At 39.4% G+C, this 15,534-nt stretch overlaps 1 protein-coding gene across 1 annotated transcript in view; it reads left to right on the top strand.

Annotated features, from left to right (window-relative positions):
* The window catches only part of ITPRID1 (ITPR interacting domain containing 1), an 82,710-nt gene that overhangs the window by 27,080 nt on the left and 40,096 nt on the right, over positions 1 to 15,534 (top strand). The window contains 6 exon segments of the mRNA XM_032642575.1: positions 1,655 to 1,741; positions 3,162 to 3,364; positions 6,509 to 6,678; positions 6,680 to 6,794; positions 6,797 to 7,077; positions 12,105 to 12,159. Of these exon segments, the coding sequence (XP_032498466.1) occupies positions 1,655 to 1,741; positions 3,162 to 3,364; positions 6,509 to 6,678; positions 6,680 to 6,794; positions 6,797 to 7,077; positions 12,105 to 12,159 (911 nt within the window).

Genomic DNA, 15,534 nt, shown 5'->3' with positions numbered 1-15,534 from the left:
ATCCGTGTTTCCATATTGTCCATTATTATCATGATATTTGCTGGACAAGAATGCCTACGGTTTCCACTGTTAGGTAGAAAGCATTTTGAGTGTCCCTAATATGAGGAGAGAGACTAGGTCCCAAAGGGGTCTCAACAGCAGCAGGAACATCACCTGGCAACTTAGTAGAACTGCAAGTTTCCAAGCCTCACCCCAGTCACATCACATCAGAAAATCTGGACGTAGGGATCAGAAATCTGTGTTTTTGCAAGCCCTTCAAATATTCTGAGGCCCACTCTAGTATAAGAACCACCGGAACAGACAGTGTGCTTTGGGGGCTTGGGAACTCTGCTTCCCACGCTCTATTCACTCTTGCCTTCTCCGGATAATTCGAACTTGTCGAAAACCAAACGTTCAACACTGTATCCCTCTACCTCCTACCGATTCACACCTAAAATGCTACTTTGGCATAGTTTTTCCCTCTTAGAAGATTAGATGTTTTTGCTACTCACAGAATCATAGAGGCGTGGGGACCACAGAAATCTCTCAGGCAACTCGTTTTGTTGAAGAGGAAAATGACAAGTTAAGGTCAGTGACTCACCCATGCTCCTACAGCTTGATTGGAATTGTGACTGTACGTGGACTATCCTGGATCCAAGGTCAGGGCAGTTTCTAGGTAGCTCTGCTGAACATTATAAAATAAAGTGTGAATCTCAAACACAGAGTGAAACAAAAATTATGGCAAACCTAATGCAAACTGAGGGGAGGCAGTAAGTGAAAGGTATCTTCTTCCCGCCTTCCAAGGCTCTCAGCCAGCTCAGTCATCTGCTAAAACAGAATCTTTATTATTGAGAAACGTGCATTTTCTCGGCCTTAATACAGAGAAGCAATTAAACAAAGAAGAGGTGGGGCCCAGCTCTTCTTACCAAATGTGGACCAAAATAACTTGGTCTCCTTGGGAGAATTGATATCAACATTGTATTCTTTGACAAATTCCAATTTTGTGCCCACTTGCTGTTATATTTGATGAGGCTAGATATGTTATGGTATATCTGAGCCACATAAAAGTGAACTATATTATAACAGGGTTCCATTCTGTTTGGAAACCCTTTCAAATGACTTGCATTGCAGGCCTATCTGCAGAGAGAGATGCTCGTTTTTTTTGCCTTTGCCATAAGAAAGGAGTTTGTTAGTGTTGCATATGGATGACCACAGGAGACAGCACTTAGAGAGTGTTAACCATGCAGTGTGAAACCCTCCACCACTCCGAGAATTCATGCAGTTGCTTCAGTGGTTGCTTGCTCTACCTCTTTCATCACATAATTTTAACTTTTTCCTGAAAGTTGGTGCCTAGCAAAGCTGTATTCCTGAAAGGTTCCCCGATGATTTGCCATCTGTCCAAAGTGAGACATTCTGTCACCTTTATAATGAGCACTTGTGGGCACCTAACACTTAAATTCCTACGCCTTCTGTAACACAACGCTCTTGAAGAGAGGAGCAGTTCCTCTGCTGCACACACTCTCTTCTTCAAAGGTGTGGCCATTACGAGATTATTAGAAATAAAGAGGAAATGCAAATGTTTGCTCTGGAAGGGAAAGAGTCACAGTGACCTCCCGGGGCACTATCTAAATCAACACATCTCATCGTTGGTATTTCCCCCCTCCCCCGACTGCAGATCTCTGCATCAGTGTTTAGAAACTCCCACTCTCTCCAGAGGGACCAGTTTCAACTCTGGCCATTCTGCTGCAAGTATACCACAAAGGTACGTGATTTCCGGGCACTTTTCATCCAGAAAAATCATTCTCTTCAGCGATGGATTTCATGAAATTACAAATAGGCACTTGAGAAATACTTGTTGAATGGATGGATGAGAGAATGAATAAAGGATTTCAGAACCCCAACTTGCAACAACGATGTAAAAGACTCAGTGAAGGTGGACTAAATATCTGTCAATGGGGAAATGGCCAGTTAAACTATTGGCCCACCCACTTTATGGAATTCTATACAGTGATAAAAGGAATAGGTAGAGATAGCTATACTAACTTACAATGATCTTTAAGTCATATTTTAAGAGGAAAAAGATCAAGATGCAGAAAGATACATAGAATATGTTACTGCTTATGAAGCCAATAAGTGAAAACTAAAGCATATATGTAACTACATTAAAAAAAAATGTCTGGAAGGATACACATAAATTCAGTAGGAAGGCAGTCAGGATTTGCAGGGGTAATGGCCAAGGGGAGAGAGACCCTTATGTGGGACATTACAATTTTTAACAAAGTGAGTGTATTTTATGTCTTTCTTACCTGATTAAATATAGATTTAAAGAAGTAAATAATATTGAAAGTATTTTTAGTGACAGATCAATCAATAATTATATTCTTGGCCATGAGAATGTGAGCCATTAGAAAGCAGGACTATATTATTTTTGTTCTTTTTTGTGCCTTAGGTGCCTACCAGAGAGCCTAGAACATGACAGACGTTCAATAAATATTTGTGTAAATGGGTAGTCAGTGAGGGGGAAGTGAGCTGGTATATATAAATATAATTTCCACATAACTGCAGGGTATCATTTTAAGTGCCAGCACTGAATAAAACAAGTTGAAAACAGTACTTCTTGTTTCTCAGCCAAGTCCAAAAAACTACAGAACATATTTTAACCTCACCTAGGCACTTAAAGTCATTATATGTGAACATTAGTCCTGTAGTCTCCGTTTAGTGATATCCTCAACAAATCTGCGTGACTGGGGATGCCCCAGACTGATACTCTTTTTAAATATTCTTTTTTTTAGTCTACTGTTTTCAGGGTTGTTTTTTTTTTTTTCTTCTGTTTCATATTGCCATCAACTACCATTTTTTGTGGTTATCACTTCACTGCCTCTGGTTTTTGTCCCACAGTCTCCCTGCCATATCTAATTTAACACCTGCCTGTTGTGAAATGGAAAACCTGTTAAGTAAACTCATTTTAAAGTACAGACAAGCAGTCCCTGAGCGGGGGTGAAGGACTGTCCTTTTAGGAAGTATATATGAGCTCTAGGAAATGCACCATCTGTTTGTCTATTCAGATTCCTCCTTTACTCAATTTCTGGAAGATTGGGTGGGTGAGGTGACTAGGAAAAAAAATGGCTTTTGGTTAAGTGAACTGTTACTGGATAAAGATATTCATCATATTTTTACTGCAGCATTCCTGAATGGCTGGAATTTTGGGAAAAAGATCCAGTGGAGATTCTCTTGGATCTGGGGTTTGGTGCTGACGAGCCAGACATCTACACACGAGTCCCAGCCAGATTCCTGGGTTGTGACTCAGCAGCCAGAGGAATCAACATCCGTGTTTTCCTCGAAGCTCAAAAGCAGCGAATGGACATTGAGAACCCTAACTCGTGCAGTAAGTGAGGACCACGTGGCGTCAGAACCTCAGCAATGGCAATGAGCAGTCAGATGAGCCACGGTATTAGGAGGGATGGGCCAGGAGATCTGTGCAGTAGCAGTCAACCCCAGTATCTCAGTGGCTTCAAACAGAAACAAGTTTATGTCATGATCACTCTCCATGCCCACTGCAGATTGGTGTATATTTTGGGAGGAAGCAAGATCTGTTCCATGATGTTTTCCCTACCCATGGACTTGGCTCAGCTCTCTGGAACATCACTGGTTGTAAATGACAGGGAAAAGGTGGAAATAGAGAACCATACTTGGGTCTTAAAGCCTCCTGCTCAGAACTTACACATATCAAGTGTGCTCATTTCATTGTCCAAAATAAGTCATGTGGCCACACTTAACTCCAAAGGGGTGACAATGTGCAATCATACAGCATGCCCAGAAGGAAGGCAATACTGGTGAACAGCACTAATGCGTACCATAGCCACATACCCAGAGGTCAGAGAAACCAGGATCAGAGAAATCATGAGTCACTAAGTGACACCTTAATTTTCTCATCTGTGAGGCTTAGAACACTGCTTATTTCCACCCCAAGCTGTAATTGGTAGTTATGAATCTGTCATATCTTCAGATTTGTGGAGTAACTGTGCTTAAATCTTACAGTTATCATGCATGCCGCAGTTTTTCTCCAACTGATGGTCAATGGAATACTTTTCTCTAGGACACTACTGAGGATATTCTTGGAGTATGTGTACTGTGCTCAAATAATTTGAGAGAAAGATGGCTTACCGTTAAACAGGTTTATTTACTGCAGGATTTGTTTAATACGCCGAGGTGCACTCTCAGTCTTCTAGAGGGGATGCAGTGCAGCGTTTTCAAAACCATTTCAGTACAGAACCTCTCTTAGAGGAGCATTAAAGAACATCTCCTCCGTGGAATAGAGTTTGCAGAATTCTGGACTGTGGAACATGCCAAAATTCTGTTAAATAGATTCTTCTAAATAAATAGATTCCCTGAAAGGAAAGTCAAGTGAGATGAAGTGTTTCTCTCAAACGAATATCAGGAACAGAGGTTTTACATAGATTTTTCATTTCAGTTTCTGTTTCCCCTGCTTTCCTATGGGTGAAATGGGTCTCAGAAATCTCAGCAGTGACATTGTTTAAAAAGAGTATATGCAAAACTGAAGGTGTTGCAGTGTGATGTTTCTTTACCTTTAGAAGAAATTAATACCGTTCTTTGTTGTCTCCTCCAAGCCCCACAGAGGTGCAAAATCTTTGATCAGTTATTTATTTGGGGAGAATAATAACACCAATATCTGAGGAGTGATTGAGCAGATCTGTGAAGTAAACATTTCACAGATGAAATTGATACATGGGTTTTAGGGAAACCAGGAGTTGGCCCCTGATCCTGTGGCTGCTGGCCCCCTCTTATTTCCACCACTTAGACCTGTGCTAATAGAGCACGGTAACTATTCTGACTCAACACTTACACTTTCAACTCAAGACAACTGAGAGAGTCAAGTGTAAAACAAGCAATAGTAAAATTAGTTGGTTGTCCCATAGACAGAATGGAAAAGTATGTCTCCTTCAAAGTCAGTACAAAACGTTCCAACTTGAAGGGATGAGAATCAGTTGGTTCATTGTTCAGTGTACCTCAAAGCAAAACAAACAAACAAAACCCCCCATCCAACACTTCACACTATTATGTTCTCTGAATTGCCTGAACCAATTAAATTGATAGGTTTTATGTTAGTCTAAGTATAAAAATCTGCTATAGAAAGGATACTAAGACAATCGTAAAAGTGGAACTGTGATTCAGTCATGCTCTTGAGCTTACAACTAAATTTAAGGGGGAAGCGTAGTCGGAATATTTCTGAAAACATCTGGAACCCAAGAGTTCCTCTAGGTCTTGACAGAATATCACAGTCCTCCATAAGACACCCATCACATTTTTTTGGAGTAGAATTATGAATGGTCAATATCTTCCACTTTCAGGTGAAGAAAACAGTTAGGCATAATGATTTGCTCATGGAGGAGTCTGTAGCATTGCTGTGATGATGCCAACAACAGGACAGAGGACAGCATCCTTCCACACCAATGGGCCTTTGGCCGTTGATGAGCTATGCAACCCTTCATGCTATCCCTGGGAGTGAGAGAAGGCTGTGTAATAAAAACAAAATGTTCTGTTTCCATTACTGTGGTTTTACTGTCTGGAGATACCAAAAATATTTTTTTACAATTTTTTCAAAGTGGCAATGCATCCCCAAAATAGCCCTTGCTACATTAGATCTCTCCCACATACTAATTAAGCCAATTCTTGCATATTGCCCGAATGAGTGAGGCGAGGTGGTTCAGAAAGACAAGTTGAGGAGCTGGTTTGTTTGGAAAGGTAAATGGGTTTTCACGTTAATGACTATCTTCTCTTGGAAGACTGAAGACAATACATTCCCTTCCTGAGTCACGCACACTTATTTTAACTGATATGTATGTAGCATTGTGTTTTTCACAACAGATGTGAGAGATATGTGAGACTGGTATTATTATCTCATTCTCCAGATGAAGAAACGGGCCATTTACTGTGTGCTAGGCACCGTGAATCTGTTAATTCGTTTACTTTGTGGTCACACTTTCAGTGACTGGTTGATCTGGGATTTGGATCCAGGCCTGCTGATTCCATATGTCATGATCTTTCCACACTCTCAGGTGAAGGGTATAGATGGATATGATGGAGGTGATGATGAGGATGATGACTGCCTCAAGCTATGGAAGAATGGAAGAATCTCCAAGCTCACTTCATATGAAAGAGCTGGGCTCACTCTTTGACATTTACTTTAACACATGACATTAATCTCAAGATTCAGCCTTGCCTATAGTTTTTATAGATTAACACATAAAGACTATATGAGTCTATATAGTCATGCATATTCAACTAACTATAAAAGGCATTCTCTTTCCCTATAATACAGTGATACCTTGTTATGTAGGGGAATCTCCTCCATAATAATCAACGGCACACACTAAGGAAAACTTGAGTTTCAGAAACTTAAAGTCCTTCCCATCTTGAAAATCACATGAGTTAACAAATCTCTTCAGTTTTTACCACATGAATGCAGTTTCGTTGAAGCTAAAAATTGTGTGTTGCTTGTATTGTTCAGGCTGTTTCTAACAGCTGGAAATATTGGATCATGTGGCCAGTGCTTTCTCATCTTTGCTGAATGATGTCAACATCCTGCAGAACAAAGCTAAAGAGGAAGATGAAGGAAAAAGTGTGCAAAGAACCTCAGTGAGTGAAGCCAAAGAGCATCGAAGAAGAATGGGTGAACTTTTTTAGGATAGGTTCAAAGCAGAACACTAGAAGGGATTATAGCCTGGGAGCATCACAGTCATTGAAGATGAGAAGCAAATTTTCCATCGTCTCTGCAGAAGCAGGGTGTGGAGCAGAGTTGCCATGACAAACACACACGACCACAGTCATTTGTCTCTTTCAGCAGAGCACTGGTCTCTTCAGGCCTGTGATGACTTGACACCTTGTGATCCTCCCCAAGCTCTTCTGAGCAAGCAGTGTCCTCACTCATCCATGCTGGCCAAGCAGGCTCCTCCTTCCTGTGTGTCTGAGGGGTTAGTCAAGGACAGAACTCCAAAGGAGAACTCACTTCAGACTAACAAACTCAAGAGCTTGTCTTGTCTTGCAGGCAAAGCACCAGACTCCTTCGAAATGGAAGAGGTCAGTGTACTCAACTTCTAAGGGAAGTATCTCCCACCAAGGCATCTTTTGCCTTCTACCCCTCATTTAACCCCTTCATCTTTCAGCCCTTCAGCATTACATCTTATTCCAAACTTCTGTTTAATCTAGGACATTTAAGGTCATTCTAGTTACTTCAGTCAGAACTAAACTAGTATGAAGCCAGCCTTTGCTTTCTCCCATTTCTTTTCCTTTTTTTGCTCACAACTGAATCCACAGGTTATTTTTCACTTTGCTTTTCCTCAGTGTTTTATTATGCATCTCAGTATACTTTCATCTACTCTCTAACTTTTCATGTTTCACCTTCTTTGAGGGTCAGTTCAACTACTTCCCACTAAGTGAAGCTAGCGCACCACTCTTCCTCTGTATTCTCGTAGCCTTGGCATGGAGAGCTTGTTACAGTAAAGATTGCGTGTGTGTGTGTGTGTGTGTTGACAGCACCTCCCCCGCTGGACTGTCAGCTCCTTGAGGATTAGATTTTATCCTCAAGGGAATATGTCTTGGGAATATTTCCCTTGCAACACCTAATGCAGGGCCTTGGACAAAAAAAGTAGGGACTTGGGTTTGATAGCATTTTATTTGCTTGCTTGCTTTGGTATTTAGTGATACTCACATAGCTTGACCTCCATTTCACACATATTCTTTGCCTCTTCATCCCACCTTCATTCACACATGCTAATTTTCATTGTCATTTAGATGGCACACCCAACTGTACTTCAATATACACATTTTCACTCATCTCTTTTATTCTTTAATTACAGAGAAAGTATAGAAGAGCAAGGCTTTTTCCCCCTTTTCATGTAAATTGTTTAGAAGTCGGGTAGGATATGTATATGCCAATCCCAAGGTCAGGCCACTCTCTTTCGAGCCCTCTACAGGTGAGACACTCTACATGTCAGCCCACTACATGTGAGATACTCTACATGTGAGCCCACTACATGTGAGGCTCTGGGACACAGACTCTGCCCTCAAGGTAACCACAGTGTAGTGGCAGGGATAAGCACAAAAACCAATAACATGGTAGGGAGAGTGACAGCTATGCTGATAAACTTTCATGTCACTAAAGAGACAAGTTTGGATATCTGGGGAGTAAGAAAAGGGGCTCTTAATCAGCCAGGGGGCTGAGACAGTCAAGGAAATCGTAGGATGTTAAAGCTTAACAATAACTTTAAAAGAAGTCTAAGAATGCCTATTGGTAGGTCTCCCCATCCCACAAAGAGATAAAAACTGCCTCAAAATATATAGCGGTTAATGATCCTAATATCTATGTGTATATGTTTTTGTATGCATATGTATTATGTCAAAGATTATTTTAAGAACCTTAAAATATTAATCTGACTTAAAACAGTAGCATAAAAATGAATAAAAATTATAAATGGAGAAAAAACAGAGCTTTGGTCAAGTGCCGTGATTTGAATACAATCGCAGGTGGCACTAAAAAAGCGTATTTTCTTTTATTTAATCTTGTAAAAATTAATTACCAAACTAATAGTTAAATTACTATAAAGACTATAAAGACAATCTGCAAGTCATTATTCAGTCTGCTATTTCCTAGGATCCAAACAGGAAATTCACCAAACTCCAGCCTGTTGACAAGCCTCATTAGACTCCACGGTCCCCTTACTAAGCTTCTTCTGCATCAAACTATACTGACTTAGAGGAGAACAAAGTTCCTTGTATGTCATCTATATGTGAGAGTACAGGGAGAGATAAATATCATCATATTCAACATAAAGAGCTAAGAAAAGAATGTTAGTCCTTGCATGGCAAACTTTCAAATATTCTTACATGACAATTATTCAAGGAAAAGCAATACGTATTAGTATATATAGGTGTGGTAAGGGAGAACACACTCAGACACCAAAAATTAAAATAAAAGTAAAAACCTCGGGCTTCCCTGGTGGCACAGTGGCTGAGAGTCCGCCTGCCGATGCAGGGGACGCAAGTTCGAGCCCCGGTCCGGGAAGATCCCACATGCCGCGGAGCGGCTGGGCCCGTGAGCCATGGCCGCTGAGCCTGCGCATCCGGAGCCTGTGCTCCGCAACGGGAGAGGCTACAACAGTGAGAGGCCCGCGTACCACAAAAAAAAAAAAAAAAAAAGTAAAAACCTCACGTTTTGTGGCACATAGTGGGAACTTGGTAAATATTCATAAAAGAGTAAATTAATATTAGAAGTATTTGATAATTTAATCTGTGAGTGGCTTCCATATAAAAACAAAATATTCTGTTGAACTTTGAAGCCAACTTTCTTTGTGGTGTTTCTTTAATATTTGCCCAGATTTGTGTAAGAGGCTATATGTATATATAAGGCAGAGAGAGCCTTCAAAATGATATTTTAAAACTCACTATTTGAATTTTGTTTTCTTTTTTTTAATAAATTTATTTACTTATGTATTTATTTTTTGGCTGCATTGGGTCTTTGTTGCTGCGCGTGGGCTTTCTCTAATTGTAGCGAGCGGGGGCTGCTCTTCATTGTGGGCGCGGGCTTCTCATTGTGGTGGCTTCTCTTGTTGCGGAGCACGGGCTCTGGGAGCGGGGGCTTCAGAAGTTGTGGCGCACGGGCTTAGTTGCTCCGCGGCATGTGGGATCTTCCCAGACGAGATCTCGTTAAATTCTTAACCACTGCACCACCAGGGAAGTCCCGAACTTTGTTTTCTTAAAAATGCATATTTAAAATATTAAATCTTCATCACGCAGACTGGGAGAAAAATATTTCTTTCACTCAATACCAATGTATGAGTAAATGAAACTTGGGTAGGTTGTAGCTTAAACAAGAGCTAATGCCAGATTTAATAGTCATTTTTTAATGGCAAATTTAAAAATATAAGAAATGAAAACTATGTGTGAAATTGGCAGATTTTCATGGCAGTTAAAACATAAACCAATGTACTTAAATATCTACCTATCAGAATTTCAACTCTGATTGGCCAAATTCTGCCTCCAGATCACTCTATGATGTTTTCCCTAAAGTCCTACTAAAGGCTGAATATGGTAATATTTGGCTCACTTCTCAAAATTATGATTCCAACCAAGTTGTACATAGATTTTTAATGCAAAAATCAACATTTTTGTGTTTAATTTTACTGAGTTAAACTGAGTCTGTTCCTTTCTTTCTTTAATTCCCAAATATATTATGAGAATTTAATACTTATGAAACTTCTGTAACTGTAGACTCTCTTAGGGTGCTTCTTTGTATCTACAATATAACATCTTTAACCTTCCCTCTGGCTTACATACAAGGCCCCTGCTCTCTGGAACTCCTATGTAAGAATGTTACCCATAGTATTAAACAATGCCAGTCAGCATCTTGTTTGGGTGAGAAATGTTTCAAACGTTATAATTATTTCTTTTTTTTTTTTTTAATAACTTGGGCCCAGGTGGAATAACCCAGGAATACACCTGGTTTCCATTTTACATTATTGGGAGTTTTTTGTTTTTCTTTTTTTTAATAGATGAATAGGTACTTTACATTGCACTAAGTGGATTTTTCTCCAGGATAACAGTCACAGAGAAAAAATTTACTTATTATACTGAAAAATTTATATGGTGCACACTGGTTTGAGTTACAAAACCAGTAAAAATAATGTTAAGAAGTATGTCTAATCAATTACAAGTATAAAGTACCTTCTGTGAAAAAAGAGATGAAGGATTAAAAAGAGGGAATAAATATTTCTTCTTACATTGCTGAGCTATATCCTCATAGTCCTCTGTTTATTCCTGGGTTAAAGGTAATTTTTGGCCGTATGTACCACAATGCTTAAAATGTTTTCATCCTTTGATTCAGCCTTCAATATTCAGACATGAATCCCAAATAAATAATATGACATGTAGAAATAGATTTATGTACAAAGATACTCATCTCAGCATCATTTCTATTTGCAAAATTTAGAAAACTTTCCAACATTAGGAGAATCATTAAGTAAATTAATGTACCTTCAAAATATGGCCTAGGGCTTCCCTGGTGGTGCAGTGGTTGAGAGTCTGCCTGCCAATGCGGAGGACACGGGTTCGTGCCCCGGTCCGGGAAGATCCCACATGCTGCGGAGCGGTTGCACCCGTGAGCCATGGCCGCTGGGCCTGCGCGTCTAGAGCCTGTGCTCTGCAACGGGAGAGGCCGCGGCAGTGAGAGGCCCGCGTACCGCAAAAAAAAAAAAAAAAAAAAAAAAATATGGCCTATTGTGCACTCATTGAAGATGGCGTTTTCCAAGAAATTTTATGATATGGGGAAAAAAGGTCCCTCCAAATTTTGAGATGAAAATTTGACTACGTTACTATATCCAGAATTAATGTATTAAAAGAAAACCTGCAAAGACATGCTCCAAAATAATAACAGTAACCATTTTCCTACCTTATTTAACTTTTTATATTTATCAAGTTTCTATAGAAAGCTGTTATTATTTTTAAAGAAATAATTATTATTTTGTTTTAACAATAATTTTATTCTCATTAATAGGGTAATATTCATTAATTTCTTAAAAGAATTTTTTAAATAAACTCTACTCTCTCAATTTGAAAATCAAATGTTCTTTGAGCTTTCTAAGCTTTATATAGCAACTGAGTTAAGAAATTTCCTGAATTGCTCTCCACAAATTTACCAAGTTGTAAATAAATCCCTTAGAGAGCTAAAATTAAATATGGGAAATAACTTGCTTGCTCCAAATATAGTTAAAGCTCTTTAGGAACAAAAGAAATATTTCTAGGTTAATAGTAATAATATTATTTAAGTTTAGTTCAAATGCCACATTTTCTAGGCAGGGCCTCTATTCCTTCCACCCAGAAGTGATCTTTCCCTTTCCCTCTTCTTAACTCCCTTAGTTCTTTGAATCTTTGTTATGAGTGCCTTGTACATACCTCCTGCCTGCCACAGACTGTTAGCTCTCTGAGTTCAGAAATCGTGTTTAATCCTCTTGGCAGTAGCCAGTAGGTATTCATTATATGTTGATTAAATAAATGAAGTGAATTTATTATGAAAGCGTTTCTAATGAGACTGATGCACTTTGGTGTCTCAGGTCCAGAGCTTTGAAGAGGCTGGTAATCCTCTTGACATGACCTCAGGAACTGTAGGTAAGAATTCATCAAGGTGTACAATTTCATCAATGGTCTTTCACAAAGAAAATGTCAATAACTAGTGCTCAATTTTCTTAATATGTAGAACTTAAATTATCTTCAAGAGATGCTATACCTACTATTACTACTACTTCGACCTACTGTTATTAAACACCTGCTAGCAATGCATATGTACATGTAAATTTCAAAATACTTACTACAGAAATGTCCAGTATCCCTGGGGCTAATGTAGTATGTGTTATTGCCTAACAAAAACTCTATATGGGGCTTCCCTGGTGGCGCAGTGGTTGAGAGTCCGCCTGCCGATGCAGGCGACACGGGTTCGTGCCCCGGTCCGGGAAGATCCCACATGCCGCAGAGCGGCTGGGCCTGTGAGCCATGGCCGCTGAGCCTGCGCGTCCGGAGCCTGTTGCTCCGCAACGGGAGAGGCCACAACAGTGAGAGGCCTGCGTACCGCAAAAAAAACCCAAACAACTCTATATGGCCCAAATAGGCTAATGAAATGGATTTTACACAGACCTGGGACTAACTGAGTGAATACTTTCTTACTCCTACTGCCAACTGCTTGCTGTTTCACAAGTCATATTTTACTGGACCTCAGTTTTTCCGTCTGTAATAAAAAGATAAGTACAGATAATTTTTAAGTTCTCTGCTGGCACTTATAGTCTACATTAAGTGATTCTATGACCATCATATTAATCTCACAGTGGAAACAAGTTGCTTAGATGTAACATTCCAAATCATCTCCTACACTGGTGTTAATATTACCCTAGAAAACAGAGAAGGAAGTCTTTCTCCACTACTGGTTCTTAGGCTGCCATTCAGCCATCATTGTGATTCAGCATTTCCATGATGCTATAAAAGAGCTAAAAGTAGACAGGGGTTAGTGAAGCAAAATAAAACAGATGAAGCTCGCGTGTTTCCTAGAAGAAAGTATGCAAATTTAAAATTTAATTTAGTGTGGTGTCAAACACATTTTTTTCATTACAAAGTGTATGTATGGGCCTCATTTTGCTAAACGCTGTTTAGAAATTATGCATTAGTAATTATAGGGTCCTGCTGATTACATAAATTGTTATCCTGCTCTTCGAAGTAATTACCACTAACCTGCACTGAGGTTTATAAGACAAAAATAAGCATCTGTTTTCCATCTAATTGAACGCTTCTCAGTGAAGCTGGAGGTCCCCTTGCCAATAGGAATTGCCTTCCTTGACATTCAATTAAGAGGTCTGCTGATACCATGTAAGTCTCCCCAGTCATTCCAAAAAATGATTTGGGAAGTTAGGCAAAAGCACTAATTTACATTTAGTCTCGAATTCATAGAACAAATTAAGATGGGTAAAGGTTGGCCTAATGGAGAAAATCTGAATTATAGTAAAGCAAATGTGATTTTATTACTTTCAAAAACAGTGTTGTTAACCCAAGAAAAACTAGGACTGAGAAAAAATAAGTAAAACTAGTTTGATTAATAGGGAAAGGGAAAATTATTACTTTGATTGATATATATGAATGGATTACATATATATGAATTATATATGTACATATTAAATATATACACATATGAATGAATGAATGTTTACACAAAGTTCAAAAGATGACTTTACTCAAAAGAGGAAAGCACATGGACTGCTTGACCAATAGGATATGGCAGAAATGATGTTGTGCCACTTTCAAGCTTATCCTTTAACCCACCTGGCTGCTTCCTGTTTCTTGAGATACCTGCTCTTGGAACATTCCTTCTGGGAACCTAGCCCTAGCTCATTCTGTGTGAGAAGTGCAACATGTGGGTATGCCACATGTGATCACTCTGGTGGGACAGCCTTGAATGAGCTCACCTGTGAATAAACCATCTTAGTTACCCAGTTCGGTCAAACTTTCAAATGACTCCAGCCCAGATGCCATCAGACTGCAACTGCCTGAGAGAATCCAAGCGACAACCACATAGCTAAGCTGAATCAATCCACAGAACCATGGAAGTAATAATGAATTGTAGTTTTAAGCCACATATATACATACAAATAGATGAAGGCATGTGATGAACACTTCAAATACCTTTAAAACTTGAAGATATTTTAAAGACTATTTCATCTACTCAAGCGCAATACTCTGAATATTAGCAGAAAAAGTGTATTTAAGCATTTCCCTAAATGAATTTGAGCAAAATTTCTTCTTATGAAAGATGGGGACCCAAGGCCACAAATGTACCATCCTCCCTTTATCACTGAAAAATGATCACTGGAATGACAAGGGAATATAAATATAAGAAGGAAACATGTAACAATTCTCATCTCACTGAAAATATTCATTTCTGAGGATTCCAAATGATTCTTTGTAGTCATTCTTTTATTGGTGGGCATTTTTGGAATAGCCTCTAATTGTGAACTGCTAGATACTGTGGTAATTTTTCTGTGTTTGCTGATATTACAGTGACAGGAAAGGTATGCCTTGACTCATCTGAGCGCTAACTTAGCTTCATTTGGAAATTATGACCATAACTCGTTGGTCATAGTTCTACAGTGCACTTACAATGCTAAAGGAAGCTCTTCAGACTAATGATGGACAGTGAACTGTGATGTTTATACCATACATAAATGTAATACATATGACATTTTCAGCATGGAGGAAGGGGAGGTTGGTAAATGGATCAATAGAGCTCAAAGTTTTTACATCTTATGTGAAATGGTACAATATTAAAGTACACCACAAGGGACTTCCCTGGTGGCACAGTGGTTAAAAATCCACCTGCCAATGCAGGGGACACAGGTTCGATCCCTGGTCCAGGAAGATCCCACATGCGCGGAGCAACTAAGCCCGTGAGCCACAACTACTGAGCTTGCGCTCTAGAGCCCGCAGCCACAACTACTAGCATGCGTGCCATAACTACTAAAGCCCGCGCACCTAGAGCCCGTGCTCCACAACAAGAGAAGCCCCTGCTCACCACAACTAGAGAAAGCCCATGTGCAGCAACGAAGACCCAATGCAGCCAAAAAATAAAAATAAATAAAGAAAATTTAAAAAAAGAAAATAAAGTACACTGTGAAATTTTGAGGATTTAAAGCAACCATTAACAAATCAATAGATAGCTAGTGGGAAGCAGCCGCATAGCACAGGGAGATCAGCTCAGTGCTTTGTGACCACCTAGAGAGGTGGGATAGGGAGGGTGGGAGGGACATGCAAGAGGGAGGAGATATGGGGATATATGTATATGTATAGCTAATTCACTTTGTTATAAAGCAGAAACTAACACACAATTGTAAAGCAATTATACTCCAATAAAGATGTTAAAAAAAAAATGGGCAGAAGACCTAAATAGACATTTCTCCAAAGAAGACATACAGATGGCCAAGAGGCACATGAAAAGCTGCTCAACAT

This window comes from Phocoena sinus, chromosome 9, assembly GCF_008692025.1.
Source record: "Phocoena sinus isolate mPhoSin1 chromosome 9, mPhoSin1.pri, whole genome shotgun sequence".
NCBI lineage: Eukaryota > Metazoa > Chordata > Mammalia > Artiodactyla > Phocoenidae > Phocoena > Phocoena sinus.
The sequence above is the reverse complement of the archived record's forward strand: the minus strand, read 5'-3'. Positions and strand labels throughout refer to the sequence as shown.